General features: G+C 37.6%; 1 protein-coding gene across 1 annotated transcript in view; it reads right to left on the reverse strand.

The window, feature by feature from the left end:
• HMGCLL1 (3-hydroxy-3-methylglutaryl-CoA lyase like 1) overlaps nt 1–17706 on the reverse strand; it is a gene marked incomplete at both ends in the record, with an annotated part of 82151 nt that overhangs the window by 54030 nt on the left and 10415 nt on the right. The window contains 2 exons of the mRNA XM_081997631.1: nt 4468–4575; nt 5580–5657. Coding sequence (XP_081853757.1) covers nt 4468–4575; nt 5580–5657 — 186 coding nt within the window. The remainder of the gene's footprint in view (nt 1–4467; nt 4576–5579; nt 5658–17706) is intronic.

Below are 17706 nucleotides of genomic sequence, written 5' to 3' on the forward strand. Positions count from 1 at the left end.
CTCTCAGCCTGTCCTTACAGGAGAGTATAATACTACTGGCAACCTTTCCTACTATGAAAACCAATGGATTAAAAATATCAGAAAAATACATGTATCCCTCCTCAAATATAAGCAGAACATGTATCTATAAGGAAGTGGACGTATGGTACGAAAAATGTCTGATAGCCGGACACAATTCATTTCTCACGAGGAAACAAGTGATGGCACAAAGCAACTTTTTGTAATCGTTTCTACATAAACTAAATTAGGCCACCTAACAGATCTGATAAGCTCACAAAAAAAATTTGGTAATGCCCTAGTTTTTTAAGAACAATTTTTTCATTCCTTAATTTAATATAAATAGTAGCTACATTTCTCAGGGCAAGGAATAATGTTTGAAACCAAATGATTAATTAAATGGCAAATGCTGGAACTAATTCCACACTTTAAAATTATAGCCTGACATAAAATATACTAGAAAACCAAAATGACACTTTTTCAACCAGCATAAAGCTGCCAGGTCCAAATAATATTATATGTATTACATTTGTCCCATTACTATTTTTCCTGTAAGTAAAATCCCATTTTAACACATACTGCATGTTATAAGATTTTAAATTGTAATAAAATATTTCTTTTCCAAATTTCTTTAAAAATAAGCTTTCTAATGGTAGGTATTTATAATTTTTGGCCATTTAGGTTATAGGTGTGGGATCCTGTTTTATATGGCACCTTGCTACTGTGGAACTTTTTCTTTTAGCTTTTTTCAGTAAAAAAATCTCTGCCAAAAAAAACAGTGGATAGGAAGCCATAAAAGAGCTTTAAAATACTAAAAAAAGAAATAAGTGAATGAGTGATCTAAACATAACGGTGAATTCTATTCCCATGACCTATGAAAAGAAAAAAGAATGGAGCAAAGAAAAGACAAAGTTAAGACTGCACTCCCTATCAAAGCAACACAATCTTATCTTTTAAACAAGAAAACATTTTAAACACAGATTAAGGCATTAAAATAAAGTATTCAGACATGAATTTAAGATAAGAAGGGATCATTCATTTTTTCCAAAACTGACAAACCTGTGCTAAATTTGGTGCTCCTAATGGCTCACAGGAAAAGGAAATAATTAAACAAGAAAAGAAGAAATCCACGTTTGCTTTAGAATTTTCCTTCTATTTTTTAAAAGCCCTTACATTATTTTCTGTTGCTGTAACTGCCAAAGTTTGATGGCACTTGGAAAAACTTAGCCTAGCCGCTTTTAACAGACACAACCTGAAAACACATTGCCCCTACATTGATACCAAAGAAATTCTGTATTGTTGCTTTCTCTTCCCCTTTCCTATTACCCTTCCTTTAGGCTCTTCCCTGGTAATCCCAGGAACACTGAAATAAATCAAAGGAGTCACATAGAGAGTGCTGTACAGCCAGTTTGCTCTGTTAAATCATGAATAAAAGAAAGTGTGATCATACCATTTTTTTCTCAGAGGAAAGCCCAGAATACAGTTCAGGCCCAGGATGCATTCTCAGTTTAAAAAGGAGAAACTTTATATACATTTTGACAGAAGAGGTGCAACAAACAATGTTAAAAACTGAAGTATTTTCTCAAATCAATTAATTTCATGTTTTACTTTGTATTAAATACTTTGTGGTCCTTACTAAACATGTAAGTACTCAAATGCTTCTGTGCAAACAAGTGCTTAATTTCTTGAAAATGAGTTTAAATCATATAGGCAAGTATTGATTTATTTCCTTACTTGCAGAGAATGATTAAGTTTGCACAAACAGGAGATACACAGTATACTTCAGGACTAAGCCTGAATTTGCAGTGTTAAATCTCAAACGAAAACCTGGCACTCCTAATGACAATGTAGTTTTGCTGCCGGCTTCAGAAAGGCTGAGATTTCTGCTGAATTGTACCAAAGGTAAAATTAGTTTTGGAAAAATAATAAGCAAATTATTACAATTCATCAAAACAGAGTATGGCTGCTGATAGAGTGCTAGATCTGCAAAATAACTGATGTGCTTAACTACTACTACATACACAGAAGTCCTAAACTTAGGTCTTCCAAACAGACTTCCAAATGTGGAAAATGAAATTTCATTTAGGGGAAAAGAAAAAAAGGCATGCTACCCTTCTTTTTTACATTGATGACTATTAGTTCTTGGAAGAGTAGAAAAGAAATAGAAACAATATTAAATTATATTAATAATGTGTCACTATCCTAACTCTTTAGGTACAACTGAATATTTACATAAATAAAGAGCAAAATAAAATGCACAAGTACTTTCTTTGTCTCCATTCCACAGTACAATATTAATACTGATTGTAAAGAACTTTTTCCATATTATTAACTGCAGAAAGTCACTGCCTCTTTGTGAGCACATTCAAAATCAGGATAGAATCTGCAACATCTCTCCTTAATTAGAACCCTTAACACGTAAGTGCATGTGTGATTGTATGTGTGTGTATGTTTATAATGTTAGCATTTGGAAAAGGAGGACTGCAAGGTGGATAGATACATGGAAACATACCAAGTGCAGCAGATAAGAAATGGAAGAGTCAAGCTCCCATGACAGTCCACACAAACCCTAGGCCTGGGGAGTCTGCTCCCTTGGTTTGGTGCTAGGGAGCTCCCTACAGAAGTTTCCCCAGTTTGCACAAGCCCAACAGCTTCATATTCTCAAATGTTTATGAATATGTCCACACTCAGCATCCTATATCCCAGCTGCCCTTTACTCAGAGGACTGATACATCGTCCCACAAATGTTATGCCCACTCAGCATCCTGTGACCCAGTTCTCTCACTCCCCATTTACTGCTGTCCCTTGCACATACACACTCATACAAATTCCCACCCTCCTGCTGCAAGGGGGAAATAGGGAATCACCTGCTAATTTATTTACATTTGGAGAGCAATTACAATATTCAAGATTTCTCACACCCTATGTAGTAACCACAGCAAATTGTACTCCTAGCACTTCTATTGATCAGGGCCCAGAGTGCTCCCCTTCTTAGAGTTCAGCTGCTTACATTCAAGGCCAGCTCGTTGATAAGAAGATAGCAAATAGAGAGGCATCAATCAGCCTTGGAGCTCATCAATAAAAGCCATAAAGCAGATTAGCAGAGGCTCCCCCAAACAGCTCTGTTAAGGAAGTCTTAATGTGGCCTACCATCTCTTTCACTCAGAAGAAACTTTTAAGCTGAGACACAATAATGCTTCCACCCTGCCTGAGAAACAGTGCAGCTGCACAGCAGCAGCCAAGCCTGTACTTGGCCATGTACCTTACTGATTGCATCCTGACTATCTATCTCACATAGTTGACCTCTCAGCTCGACCCTGGACCTGCTGCATCACTGCAGACTCACCTCGGTACTCCTGGCTGCCCTGGTTACCCTCACCAGACTTTCTCTGCTCTCACAGACTGTTGGACTGCCCTTTAGTCAACAAGGCTACAAGCTCGGCTCCCCTTGTTAACGTGCTTGGCTTCCCAGTAGAAAAGGACCTGGGAGTGCTAGTCGACAGCCAGCTGAACATGAGCCTGCAGTGTGCCCAGGTGGACAAGAAGGCCCACAGAGTCCTGGCCTGTATCAGAAATAGTGTGGCCAGCAGGAGTAGGGAAGTGATCATGCCCCTGTACTTGGTGAGGCCGCACCTTGAATCCTGTGTTCAGTTTTGGGCCCCTCGCTACAAGAAGGACATTGAGTTGCTGGAGCGTGTCCAGAGAAGGGCAACGAAGCTGGTGAGGGGTCTGGAGAACAAGTCTTATGAGGAGCAGCTGAGGGAACTGGGATGGTTCAGTCTGGAGAAGAAGAGGCTGAGGGGAGACCTCATCGCTCTCTACAACTACCTGAAAGGGGGTTGTGGTGAGGTGGGTGTTGGTCTCTTCTCCCAAGTAACTAGCGAAAGGACGAGAGGAAATGGCCTCAAGTTGCGCCAGGGGAGGTTTAGATTGGATATTAGGAAAAATTTCTTCACCGAGAGGGTTGTCAAGCATTGGAACAGGCTGCCCAGGGAAGTGGTTGAGTCACCATCCCTGGAGGTATTTAAAAGATGTGTAGATGCGGTTCTTAAGGACACAGTTTATTAGTGGGCTTGGTAGTGCTAGGTTAACGGTTAGACTTGATGATCTTAGAGGTCTTTTCCAACCTTAATGATTCTAGGATTCCAGTTCCCCTTCCCTTCTGGAGCAACCTGCTCCCTAACTCTGCTGAGTTAGGGATTTAACCAGCTTTCTGAGCAGCTTGCTGGCTTTTCTTCAAGTTTGACTACTTTTTAATAAGTAGCCAAATTTCAGCTGACTTGAATAAAAGCATAAAACTTAAAAATTGTGTAAATGGTGCTGATAAAAGCATCCAATTTTATGAATAAACAACATATTATTTATGTTCCATTTTCTTGTATAATTATACAGGCTATACTACTGGAAAACTCCACTGCATGGAATGGCATTTAAATTGAAATAGTTCTGAATGGTAATAATTTTACATACCTGAGGCACCCATTTGGATGAAACGAAACTGGTCACTTCTATTGCAGGCAGGCCTGTTCTGGAAAGCCGGTTGATTAACTCAATTTTGATATCAGTTGGGACTATCACCTACAGACATGGAGATACACTGTAGTAAAGTATTTAATGTGGAAAGAAACTTTTTTAAGTGAAATATTCCTAGCACATAATCAATACTTTTTTTTTTAATAATGAACTATACTCATATATTATGCCATAACTACACTGTTTCATGACAGTAGGAAGGTACTGCACAAGGAAACCACTAGGTGGCATGTACGATCCTACTCCATTTTTTGTCCACACAAAAGAACGAGGAAGCACTTCCATGTAATTTGGTATAGATCTAGCCTCACTAATTGTTAGTAACCAACTAATTGGTAGTAACACCAACCTAGCAAAGAAGTGACAAAGAAAATAGTAACACAGAATAGTTCAACCAGAGAAAAATCAAAAAAAGGTCCACAGCTGAGGCAGAGTAATTCTCCTATTCTGTTTATACTGGTAACACCTTTGATATCAGTAACAACGATATACATAAGCTTATCCTCCTGTTTGCGGAAAAAGATGATGATTTTGATACACGTACCCTATTTTACCTAGTCTCTTTCAATCTTCTTCCATGCTTCCCTACCAACTCTTCAGGCAAATATTGTCAAAAGAGTAATTTCTTTTCTTTCCATGCCTGTTCAGCAAGAAGTGTGACAAAGCCTATTATACTATTCCTACTATAGTAGCACACGTAGCACAAACACATATTATGAAGATAGCCAGTGTTTCATGGCATTTACCAGTTATGTCATTACAAAATGTGATTGATTGATTGATAAGAAAAATACCAGAGAGAAAAATGGCAGCAGAGTAACAGAAAAGCTAGTTAACCAAGTATAGCAAGAAATTATGTGATTTAACATCTGGCTAAATAGTAATATACCTTTATTCTAATATACAAGACACTTATTAACACAGAAATCAATAAATATGTTTATAGTACAAAATGAAGAAACAGAATTAGCATGATATATGCATTTTACACAATGAAAATAATGCCGATGTCCATGTCAAAACACACCCCAAAAAAAGAGAAAAATTACCTTTTCATTTTGTAATCCATCTCTTGGCCCAACTTCTACAATCTTTATGTACTCAGGCAGTCCAGATGCTTGAGATTCCTGAAATACAAATCAATACTGAAACACAAAACAATAAAGGTCACTAAAATCAAAGGTACACCTTGTACTTGCCCTCTCATATGATTCTGGGTATAAAGTCATACTGTCAACAGTAACTTTGCTCACGGCCTTTAAAAATCTGTGAGAACATGTTCCACACCTTGAGTTAGGGAATAAAAGTTAAAAGCAGAAGTTATCTGCATGCATGTTTCACTGCTCCTCTGGGGCCCCAATTTTTTTTATAAAAATGTACATAAAACCATAAAATAAACATTGTATTTTACAGAGTGAGAAATATTCCCATTTTGAAGCTTCACAAATGAACAATCGAGTCCTCCAAACTTCCAACTGAATGTTCTCAATTTAACTGAACAGTTGCTTCTCAGTAAATGACTGCAAGACCAGGCTATAAATCTGAAAAGAACAGAGCAGTCAAGAAATGTTGATGAGTTTATTAATGAAAGATGAAAGTAATTCCTCTGCTTGAAGATGAAGGTTTTAAAGAAGGATTTAAAGGAGAACAAGAAAGGCCCCTGGTAGACAAGAAGAAGAATTTTCCAGGTGTAAAGAAAGATCTGGAAAGGTAGGAGGCTGACAGTGAAAGGAGGGAAGGAAGACAGCAGTAAGGTCAAAGGGCTAAGGAGAGCATGGGGAGTTGGGGCGGGTGGAAGGAGAAACAAGAGCAGAAAAGCAGGTGAAGGGAAATGAAACTTCCTTCTTTATTATTTAGCTGCTCTGTTATTGAATCAAGTTGGCAGGTGTGGCAGTTAACATAACCTGGCCCTTTAAGTCCTGAAACTGTTCAGAGCAGTTGCTTTAAGACTGACTCCAAAAAAGCTGTGTCTGTCTGTAAAAAACAAATCAAATGGCCAACTTGGGGCATGATGCCAAGGAACAGACAGGGGGGATGCAGGCAGCCCCACCAGGAGCTCTGGAGATGCCCTGTTTTCTGTATTGCACTGAATACAGAATCAGTGTGTCTATTCCAGCGTTGAAAGCCCATACTGGGATTAGCGTGAGGTACCTGTGGGATGGCTGCTCCTGCTGCACCCACCACCCTCCCTGAGAGTTAAACTCCGCGGGAAGGATGACGCTGTCAGCCCAGGGGGACAGTTTCCACCCGCGCGAGTCACAGCTCTCCCAGAGACCAGAAGTCACTTCTGCAGTGTGTAAATATGGCCACTAATCTCGCATCATCCACAACTAGATGAAAAACCCATTTTCCATCCCTCCCTGGCTAGTATCACTGGCGTTGTTTCAACCGAACGGCCACTAATTTCTCCTCATGGGAATGGAAAATGAGCATTCCTACAGCACCTTTTGTTTCTCCCCACATTCTCGGTGCCCGTGGGTAAAAGTAAGATCTCTGCAGCAACAGCCGCAACGCTACCCAAAATACAATAAACATATTTCAGATCATTTACTGTGTATTTATCTGAGCCCAGTAAAAAGAATGGGAAACAGCTGTATAGCATCTATTTGATCACGTGGAACATGTGGTAAGTTAAAATTCTGTCAGGCTGTGCTAAGCCCACACTCGCTGACAGTATAAACCTACTGAAATGTGAAGGTAAAACCTTCACATCTGCTGCATAGTGTTTCTACTTTTTTTAAGTTATTTTCACAAATATGGCACCACTTCAGCACTACAGGCATAAATCTGGGTTATTTCATGATTATCAGATCCTTCTTGTTACAAGACAAATGCCACAGCTGCACTATGAGTAAAGCTGTGACTGAAAAAAAAAAAGGAGCTAAAATAGATTATGTGAACCAAAGCTTAATTTAGAGCATGAAAAATGTCCATAAAACCTCGGTGGCAAAAATGTTCAATTTCTAGGCCAAATCCTGTAAATCCTATTCAGTCCTTACTGTGGTAAAACTTGTGCTGAAATCGAAGTGCTGTACCCATCTTTACAGATCAATTCACACAGCTACAGCACGTGCAATAGCCATTCACACAACTCTTCAGGGGACGTCTGCAGCCTGTGGATTTCATAGGGGACAGAAGTTTGGAAGGGACATTGCAGAAAGGCATTCAAGTACTGATTTTTCTTCTCCATCTGTGATACTACAGGTATACAATCTCTTTGAGCCACAGTCCAAGTCTCTCATGCCCTGATTTTCTCTATAGCCTTCCTGTCCACTAGTTAGTCCCAACTTGAATTTACTGTTCTTGAACACAACACTGAGAATTATGTACTCCCGGGACCACTCTCAAAAGGGCTACATAGTGGAAACTCAAGGCAATACTACAGACAAATCCTTAAACTTTTTGAGCTGATGAACTAACAACTTCGAGTAAACATCTTGGCTCTGAGTCCAGAAGTCCTGCTTTGCATTGAATTTCATCTAGTTTCATCTATAGTACATTGATTGCTACTGTCTTCAAGGTCACTCAGTTCCTCCTGTGTCGCATCCAGTGTCATACTGATAATGTCTCCTATCTTTCTGTCATCAGCAGATCTTACCACCTTGATATTTTCTGGTGAAAACATTTGGACTAACATGATTACCTTATTTTAACACAAACATATATTATCTCAAAAAAATGGGGTTAGTGCTATAGAAGAAACATATTTTTTAAAAAAGACCTGAGGAACACCAACACCAATGTCTCTTTGGTCTAATCTGCTTTCAACATTATCTCTTATTTAGTCCTCAGCCAGTTTCTCACTAATCTTGCAAACTCTGTTCTGATCATTTCTCTCCCCAGTATAACTAATAATTTCTCTTGTGCTGCACTGCAGAAGGTCAGATACCAAGCAAGTAAAAGGGAGACAGAATACTTATCTTCAGGCCCCCATGTACTATTTATGCATTTTACTGTGCATAATCACTGGATAAAACTGAGAAACAAATTAGAGACTATAAGAGTACATGTACCATCTTCTGCTAAGATGACTGTAGCATTTTTCCATTCTGTGGCCAAAGGAGTACCTCTTCACCTTAATCTCACCTGTGCTATGAATACTCAGTAACTACCTGTTAGGAAATTCTTCCAAGATGTTGGAGACATGTACTTGACAATGTTGCCCGGAAGAAAAAAAGAGACTCCCTGCTTCCTTGTGAAGTCTTCTTACCACAGTGTCACACTTGCAGAATATTTGGACATCACTTGAAACAGCTGAAGAAGTCACCTGAGCCACCAGTCACAGTCTGTGCCAGGCTCAACGCCATCTGCATTCACTAGGCAAGCTTCAAATCCACAGAACAGACTGAAGTCTTTAAGAACTTATGCAGAGTTTAAACATTTCTCTGTTTACTATCTGGATGTCATTAGACCCTAACCAGGACTCAGGCTTCATATATTGAGGGATTGAGTTCCCCAAACTCTAACTGGAGGATTCCCAATGTGCACCATCACCTTGGAAGGATTTTCAGAATCAACAATGAGACAAACTCAGAGAATTTCAACACCTTCAAGTATGGCGTTAAGTGGTCTACAGATAATAAATAGACAATATAAACAGAAATAAATAGAAAAATTAAAAATAGTTTTTATATTTTAAGAGAATCCAAAAAAGGTTAACTTTACAGAAATGCACAAGTACTTACATTAGATACTAAACATGTCAGGTAAATAATTCTGTTTCAGACAAAAATATTTACTAGATTGTATTATATGAAGTATTTTCATGTAACAAAGTATGAAAAGTAGCTATAGTAGATATTTAGAGGCGACTGCTTATTGAATAATATAACGACTCTGTTAAAAATTAATGACTACCAAAGTACAATGTTTGAACTATCAAAAAGGAAATAGTTGACATAAAAGACTAAGAGCCTGGAAAATTTGTTTTTTCCATCATGTATCAAGCCTTGCCAAGGGAAAACAAAAAGCATATAAAACCACAAAAAATTGCCTCCCTTAAAACAGAATACAGCCAAAGAGTCTTTTTTAAAAAAATTAGAAAAAGGAAAGCTATACCATTCAGCTTGAGACACCAAATGCCAAATTTCTGTATGGGAACGTTTTCCCAGATCTATAAATAGCTGAAAATTCAAGTTTATTATAGAAAATCCTAGTAACCCTTAATTAGAGCAGTATAATCCTCTTAATATAACTATAAATGTAATCAAATTAAACAAACACTTTTTTTAAGCTCTGTCACCGCTTCACTACATCTAGTAAAGAGGCTGAGGTTCCTTCAGCCTTCTCATTTTTATTCCATGCAGCTCATTCATATGGGTACTAATAGCACTGGCAAATATTTACCCAGAACTGCTCAAAAGTAACTGAAAGGACCCAATAGTAAGGGAGAGGAATCTGGAGGTTCAGGTATTTTCGGTCTTTCTGACCAAGCAAAGATGGAGCTCTGCTTTCCTTTTCCACAAGGTGGTGTTCTGGCACAGAGGACAACTGAACAAAGGTAGGTCCATCTTGTACAAGGAAGAATTATTCAGGAGAGCAGTGTTCAACAAGGATCAGCAGGGAGGTGGCATCATAACTCCATATGTATATGTGCAGTGACATGGACAAATGCCCAAAAAATGGGAGAAGGCTCTGAGATAAATAATACAATTGCTGGAAGGAGAACAAAGAAAACAGTGGCCGATCTTCTGAACACATAGACGTCTCTAAACTTTAGAAGGCATAGACAAAATAAACAGGAAGAAATTAAACTCTTAGTATGTAAACAAATAATGATTGAAGTGGTATTACAGAGGCTTGTTTATATAGTTCACACCACTGGAAGGCAGATAGAAACCATATTCATTCCCAAGTTAACTAGGGGGAACATGGAAAAGATTCACCTGTGAGATATAAACAATACAGATACTCAGAAAATAGTGGGATACACCTGGTGAATATCCCTCATTAAAGATAAACTGAGTATTCGTCCTAGAACTTTTGCCATATGCTGCTGACATGACCACTGAGAGAACAGTATCCAGGAACAGTCCAAGACTAGCAAAAAACCTCATCAACCCTTGAGAAGCTTTCATTAAGTGATTTTTTCTTACGATAGCACTGCATATTCACGACCTGAATGATAACATAGAAATACAACAAACAAAGCAGTTGCAAGTGCTTTAGACAACAGCACTGGAATTCAAACTTTCATTGACATGCTGGAGAAATAAATATGATGCATTTCAATAAAAGCAATACATAACACAACACTTAGGACTATCCTTATTGTTATCTGACGCTGACTGACTAATTAAAAGAATTTTTGTATGTTGTCCTTTACAAATTCTATGATGCTTATTTCTCCATTTTAATAATTTTAAGCCCCCCCAAAAAAGATTTTTGTAAAACAGATGACAGAGAGTACCTGACTAAACAGTTCTACGGAAAAGGACTGGGATATTAAAACGAATAACAAACTGAATATAAGTCAACAATATCATGCTCTCAAGGAAAAAAAAAAAAGAAAATGAAATGGCAAATCTAATTGTAGGCTGTAAGTAGGGATGTCATAGATAAAAAAGTAGCCTGCCACTTAATGAGTAGAAGTACTGTATCTAGTTTTGGACTCCTGTTTCAAAAAAGAATGCAATCAACTGGAGACCGTCCATAGGAGTGCAAAATATAAAATGCAAGTAAACCATCACAGAATGAATTTAGTCAAATGCAGAGTTAACTTACATGGAATAAACCAATCATTTTGGTCAGAAGGGACCTCTGGAGATCAACCACCCCTGCTCAGAGCAGGCTCAACTAAAGCAGGTTGCCCAGAACCATGTTCAGCTGGGTCTTGAGTACCTCTAAGGATGGAGACTCCTGGGCAACTTATTCCAGTGTTGACCACCCTCACAGTAAAAAAAAGACTTCTCTGATCTTTAAATGGAATTTATTGTACTTCAGTTTGTGCCCATCGCCTCTTGTCCTGCCAGTGACTTTGCCTTCTTTATTCACCCCACTAGGTATTCATACATATTGATAAGATCCCCCTGACCCTTCTTTTCTCCAGGCTAAAACACTTTCAGCTCTCTCAGCCTCTCCTCACATGATGGGTGCTCAAATCCATTAATCATCCTCATGGCCCTTTGCTGGACCTGATCCAGTATGTCTACATCTATTTTGTACTGGGGATTAAACCCACAGGTATTACTTTAGCTCACCTCTTGAAATTTAATTTGAGTGTGCTTACAACTTTTATTAGAGGGCTTCTGTGAGCTCATGAAAGCGTAGTGATTGACATATATCAGGAGATCATCTGAACTGACTGAGAATTCGGTGTATGGATTTCTATTGTAAAGTAATAGCTCTAACATTTCTACTGTCATTTGCATTAATTATTAAATTCTAATATAATCTGCTAGTACACTTATTAAATTGTTGCAGGACTGTTTACAATAAAATACAAGTCACTCATATGAAAACAGAAGAAATATGAGTCTAAACACAAGGGAATTCAACTAAACTGTAAATGCTTATGCTGCTGGAGTGGCCAGTTGTTTGATCTAATCCTGTTTACAAAAAGGACTTTAATAGTAAAGACAAAGGTCATAAAGTGCAAATAATATTAACTAACAAATAATAAGAAAAAACTATGACTTTTATCTAGAAATTAATATTTCATAAAAAGACTTCTATCAAGTGAGAAGAATTCTGAAGAACTGACAAGTCAAAAGGTAACAAATTATATTAATAAGGAATGCTCTAGACATTATTAAAAAATGTTGCTGTGTTAAGAGTAATGTTCTTTCACAAAACTAGAAAATTCAAGTCACACCCTTAACTACACTACTCATGGACATACAGTACACAAAATATCATCTATATAATGGAATCATAGAATCATTAAAGTTGGAACAGGCCAAGACTTGCCTGATGACCTGGACTCTTCAGCCTGGCTACCACTTCTAGGCCTATGCTGCTCACCTCAGCTGCTGCAGATCTGGGCCCTGGCTGGTGACCTGCCATCCCTGTTACCATCAGCTTCTTCCCTTAGGGAGCTGCTGGCCCTTGCCGCTCCCTGACAGTCAAACGGAGAGCAATTTCTTTATTCTAGAGTTCATTACAATATCTGATCCTTGCTCCCTGACATCCAGTTCAAATCTCCTTGAACATTTCTTTATCCCAAGTCATACATGCTGGGAGTAAAATGCAGCCTATTTCTCCCTCTCTGCCCCTTTCTATCAGTTGTACCTAAAAGAAAGTGCAGTAGTTGTTAATGGTTAGTGCTGTAAGCAGAAGTTTTGTTGATAGAGGCCAGTAATATCACATGCTCCAGATTAGAGCAGCAGCAATCATAAACATGTCAAAGTTAGTGCTTTGTACATTAACTCTCTCTGATCCTGGTGCACCAGCTCCTTACCCAGTGGAAGCTACTGCTGTCAGATGCTATGAGAGTAATCCCAAAGAACATCTTGTTCTAGCAACAAACAAGGGTTTGACACAAAAAAGTACACCAAAGTCCAACTAACAGTAAAAGAGCTCTGTCTGATACACAAATACAACTCCGCTCATAAAAGAGAAAACTGAGGCATGATATGCAGTTTTGCTAAATCACTGCACAGAGAATCACTGGAGGGGTACTAAGTGTGTAAATTCATTTCACATCACAGTATCTCCCAGGTCTTAGCAAAATGTAACAAGATGTAGCAAATCAAATAAGCAAGTCCTTTCTACAGGAAAGGACATTTCTTTCACGCCAACACAAAATAGCACATTTTCCAAAAGAGCTACAGAGTTAATAAATCAATATAATCTCTGTCTGCAGGAGTCTATCAGAGGGAATAAGAGAAGGAATTCCTCACTTCTCAGACTACTTTCCTTTATACTAGATCAGAAAAGGTCAACTCCCACATACTTTGTGTGAAACACCTGCTGAATATTGTTTTCCATGATTTGGAGTTTACCCTTTCGCTTACAGTGAATGTGCTTAGCTGCCCAGAGGTGCAAACAAAACCTGCAGCTCCCTCCAACATGTAATTTGCCTTGTATAACCAATTCAAGTGAACTCAGCTTGACCTATGAATACACATACACTGAAACCCTGTCCCTTTCCGCTTGGTTTAATTGAAAGGATAGTCATATATTTGAATACTGTTTGGAGGTGTCTACTTTCACTTTTATTTTAAAAGTGTAAGAACAAGCTGTAATAATTTATTAATACATTTTGAAATACATGAAAGGATGAAAGTTGTTTTCTGTTTTACTTTTCATATCACATCAAAGACTAAACTCACATTCATTCCTAGACTACTCATCTTGCCCTTTCATGAGGAAGTGCCAAGTTCAGAAGTAATAAACAGGCTTAAAGATTCCTCATTATTTTTTTATCATGTTGTGTGTTTGGAATGCATTCTGAAACTACTACTCTTAGTCAAACAAATTACATGGGTTACCATACTGATCTTGCAACAATATTGTCCTGTATTTCTTTATGGCCGTCTCAGTTTCTTCATAAACTAAATTTCCTTCTTCATCTCTCCATTATTTGAAGAGAACACAAAATGTAACAGTATTTATTCCATGATTGGAGAGCTACACTGAACTACTACACTGGGCATGTGCTTTTCCAAGTAGCAGTATATAAAACCATGAATTGCTAGCCTATATTCTTTAGCTTCAGTTCTGATTAAGTCCTTGCTCTGTAACTTTTCATATATTGCTTTTAACCCCCCAAACTGTGCAAAGCACAGATACAGTGAAATGATAGATATATCTATCGGGTTATAATCTCAGGTACACAGTAATGTCTATACTGATTAGAAAATGAATAAAAACTCTATTTCCCATCTTACATAATGGTAAAGAGCAAAACCTATTAAGACCACCTATTCAAAATACAAGCATTCATGAAGAAACACACATAATATCATTATTACATTAATACAATTACTAATATTATTTCAAATATTAGAAATAAATATTATGGGGAAATACAGGCATATAAATATCAACCTTATAGATTTTTTAATAATTTACATATTTTCAGGGTTTTGAATCTTATTGTTCTTCAAATATTTTGGTATCTCAATTTAAACAAAGCCAGTGAAAATATACTGGGAAAATACGTACAAAAATTACTGTGATGTGAAGATAGTTCCAGATCCCTAGAAGCCTTTCCCCTTAGGAAGCAAAGGTAAGAAATGTGAACACTTGAATTGCATAAAGTTTTAAATTGTGATCATCAAAATCATGACAGTCCATGCTACATTCAAAATATACTGCCAAGGACAACACTTTATTACATGTCAGTAGAGAGTCATGCAAGCATTTCTGGTGGTCATGGCTTAAAATTTGCTCAATGCGAGCTCCAGTGGATCAGAAAATTCCACAGACAGCTACTGAAACTGCTGTTCTGACATCCCTTCAAAAAGGAAATCTCAGGAACTAGGGACTGTATGTCTAACAGAAGGAGCAGCTAGTTCTAAGAACAACTGCAAACCATGACCAATTCTCTGCCATGATGTTGGATGCTCTGAAAAAAAATAGTAGCATTACAGGACAAATACTCAAAAGGATAAAATCAAGCCCAAAGACTTTCCACAATCTTTAAAACAAAACAAAACAAAAGCCCTGCTTTCATATTCATGTCTGTATTTTACATAAAAACATTCATAACCTGACAGAACAAAAAAATAGATCAAATCTGTCAAGTAACAGTCTCCTAGATGACTCTGAACTTTCTGAATTATCACTGATGACTTGCCATCTTCTAAAAAATATTTGTTGCTATTTTCAACAAATGTAGTGCACGTGGAATTGCAGAGGTTTGAATACAAGTGTCAATTACAGCTAGCAGTTCATGCAACCTAAAAGCAGAGGGATGTGCTGTAGTCACAGATAATTTTTAATAACTTGAAAATAAATGGATTACTAGAGTCAGGTGGTAGCAGAGGCATAGACAACCACAGTTAGACTTGTCTTACAATGGAATCATTAATAATAAATGGTACTAGAGGCCTCTGTTGTTAGTAAGAGGCCAACACAGCCAGTCACTTTAGCAAAAATTAAAAATGTATTTTCAGGACATGGCATATACATTACCTTTTTCTATTTCCCTAAATGCTTCCCTTGGCTAACAAGCAGCATTCTCCATTAACCAAGTTGATTTGCAGCCAACTCACTTTCATCCATATCCCTATCTTGGTCAAAGCCTGGAAAAGCAATTATACTCTGCCATCTGGGCTGGATGAAAAGGATACGGAGAACTGAGATCAACAGCATATTGATGACACTGGAGCCAAAACCTCCCACACTTTCCTTTACTATTATTTATGGTAATAGTATTATGGTGTGTATGGTGTTTTACAGGCAAGACTGAAGACCGAATTCTAGAAGGCAGAAAGAGTGGTGTTTTTCCACACACATTGAAAAAGCAGAGGCATGATCACCCTTACAAGACCAACATGTGAAAGTAATTTGCCCTTTATAATAATTTGGGATATCAATGGTGGGGGGGAAATGAATACATTGACAAGCCAGCCCATCCACCCTATCAGGTAAAGTCTCTTTAAATACCTCATTGTCAATAAAAGTGAGTTATGCATAGATCTTTAAGAACTGAAGTAAAAAGTTGGAAGTAAATCAACTATTCTCAATTATTATTGTCATCAAAATCACCTTCTGTGTCCAAAGGCAGTGCCTAAAAGATCAAGAAAATCTTTAATTCAAGTACAGCTGGCCCACCACTATGTTTTCCACAGCACTCTTCCCACAAGACACTGATAAAAATGACAGTAGTTTAATGGTTATTTATTTAGCCACTGTTGGCAACTCATCCTTCAGGAGAATTTAAAATTTATAAAGCTTTTTAGAAAAATAACATCTGCAAAGTGTTACCATAATAACTTCCCAATAGTAGGAAGGAAATTATGGTATCTTGAACTCTCCACCATTCTTGATGTTATAACAATGTTCCATTTTCACAATGGAATCAGTCAAATGTGAGCATACTTAAAGAATATAATTTTCTGCCCATTTAACTCACAAAAATGAAAGCTATTGAAAATTTTCCTTATATGAAATTTAGAAAAAAGATAGATCTACTGCCTTGTTTTTAAAACAAATATTTCAAAAATTTTATCAGTTTTTATGAGCTTATTAAAAAGTACTCATAAGGATATGTCACAGCTTCTACTGAACTGGTTAAATTTTCAATTTATTACATTAAATAGTAATGTAATAAGATTTTAACATGTTCCAATTGTGCAAACCTGAAAACAGTGGAGTGGAACAAGCAGAAGAAAATGGACTGGTACTGGAGAAATTATGACAAAGACAAAACCAAAATGGGATCATATCACTTCAGACTATTTGAGAAGATTAAAGGTTGTCATGGCAAAATAAATAATGAGATTTCCTAATTTTTTATTGCTTCCACTTCTAGACTTTGCACATTTAGGAGGATTTTTTCAGCCTCCATATTCTGGATAATAAGTTGTACAACAGTTGAGAAGGAAATTGTAAAACAGGTAACACTGGGTTATCACAAAAGAAGTAAAAAAAATCTAATAGTATTACCGTTAGCTGGACTTTCATTTACCGTGACACATAATCTTGACCAAAGGATTGTTCTAAATTCTGATGGTAGATAATAATACTTAGGGACTAAATGGCAATCCAGCCATACCACTCACTAAGCTCAAAATGTCCTGAAATGTTCTTAGTGGCAGGATTCAATTGGACTTTTAAGACATTTGAACTTGGGTATCTCCACATTTATGTCTACAGGTGTGCTAGGTATCCCAGTACAGCGAATTTATACAATCACATGTAATGTCTTAAGGTTCCCTAAACACAGCATGTAGGACACAGGACCTGTGCCTTTTTTGGCAGCTGGAGGTAAAATAGGATATTATACGGCATCTTAAATGGCATCAGCAATGAAGCCTGGCCGGCTGAATCAAGCCACTTCTCAGGACTGTCAGCAATGGTCAAAAGCATATGAAACAACTCAGTTGAGTAGTAAGGTCACAAGTCAGATGGCTAATTACAGGCACCTAGTGCACTTGAGATAACACCCCACTTCCAGCTATTGCACCAGAGGGCACAGGTCTCCCATAAGTCCTGTTTGATATCTGCCAACTCTACAAGCCATCTCAGCTACCTTAGGGCATCTCACACAGCACCAGACAACTGTGC

This window comes from Phaethon aethereus (assembly GCF_964289735.1).
Source record: "Phaethon aethereus genome assembly, chromosome: 3".
Taxonomy (NCBI): Eukaryota; Metazoa; Chordata; class Aves; order Phaethontiformes; family Phaethontidae; genus Phaethon; species Phaethon aethereus.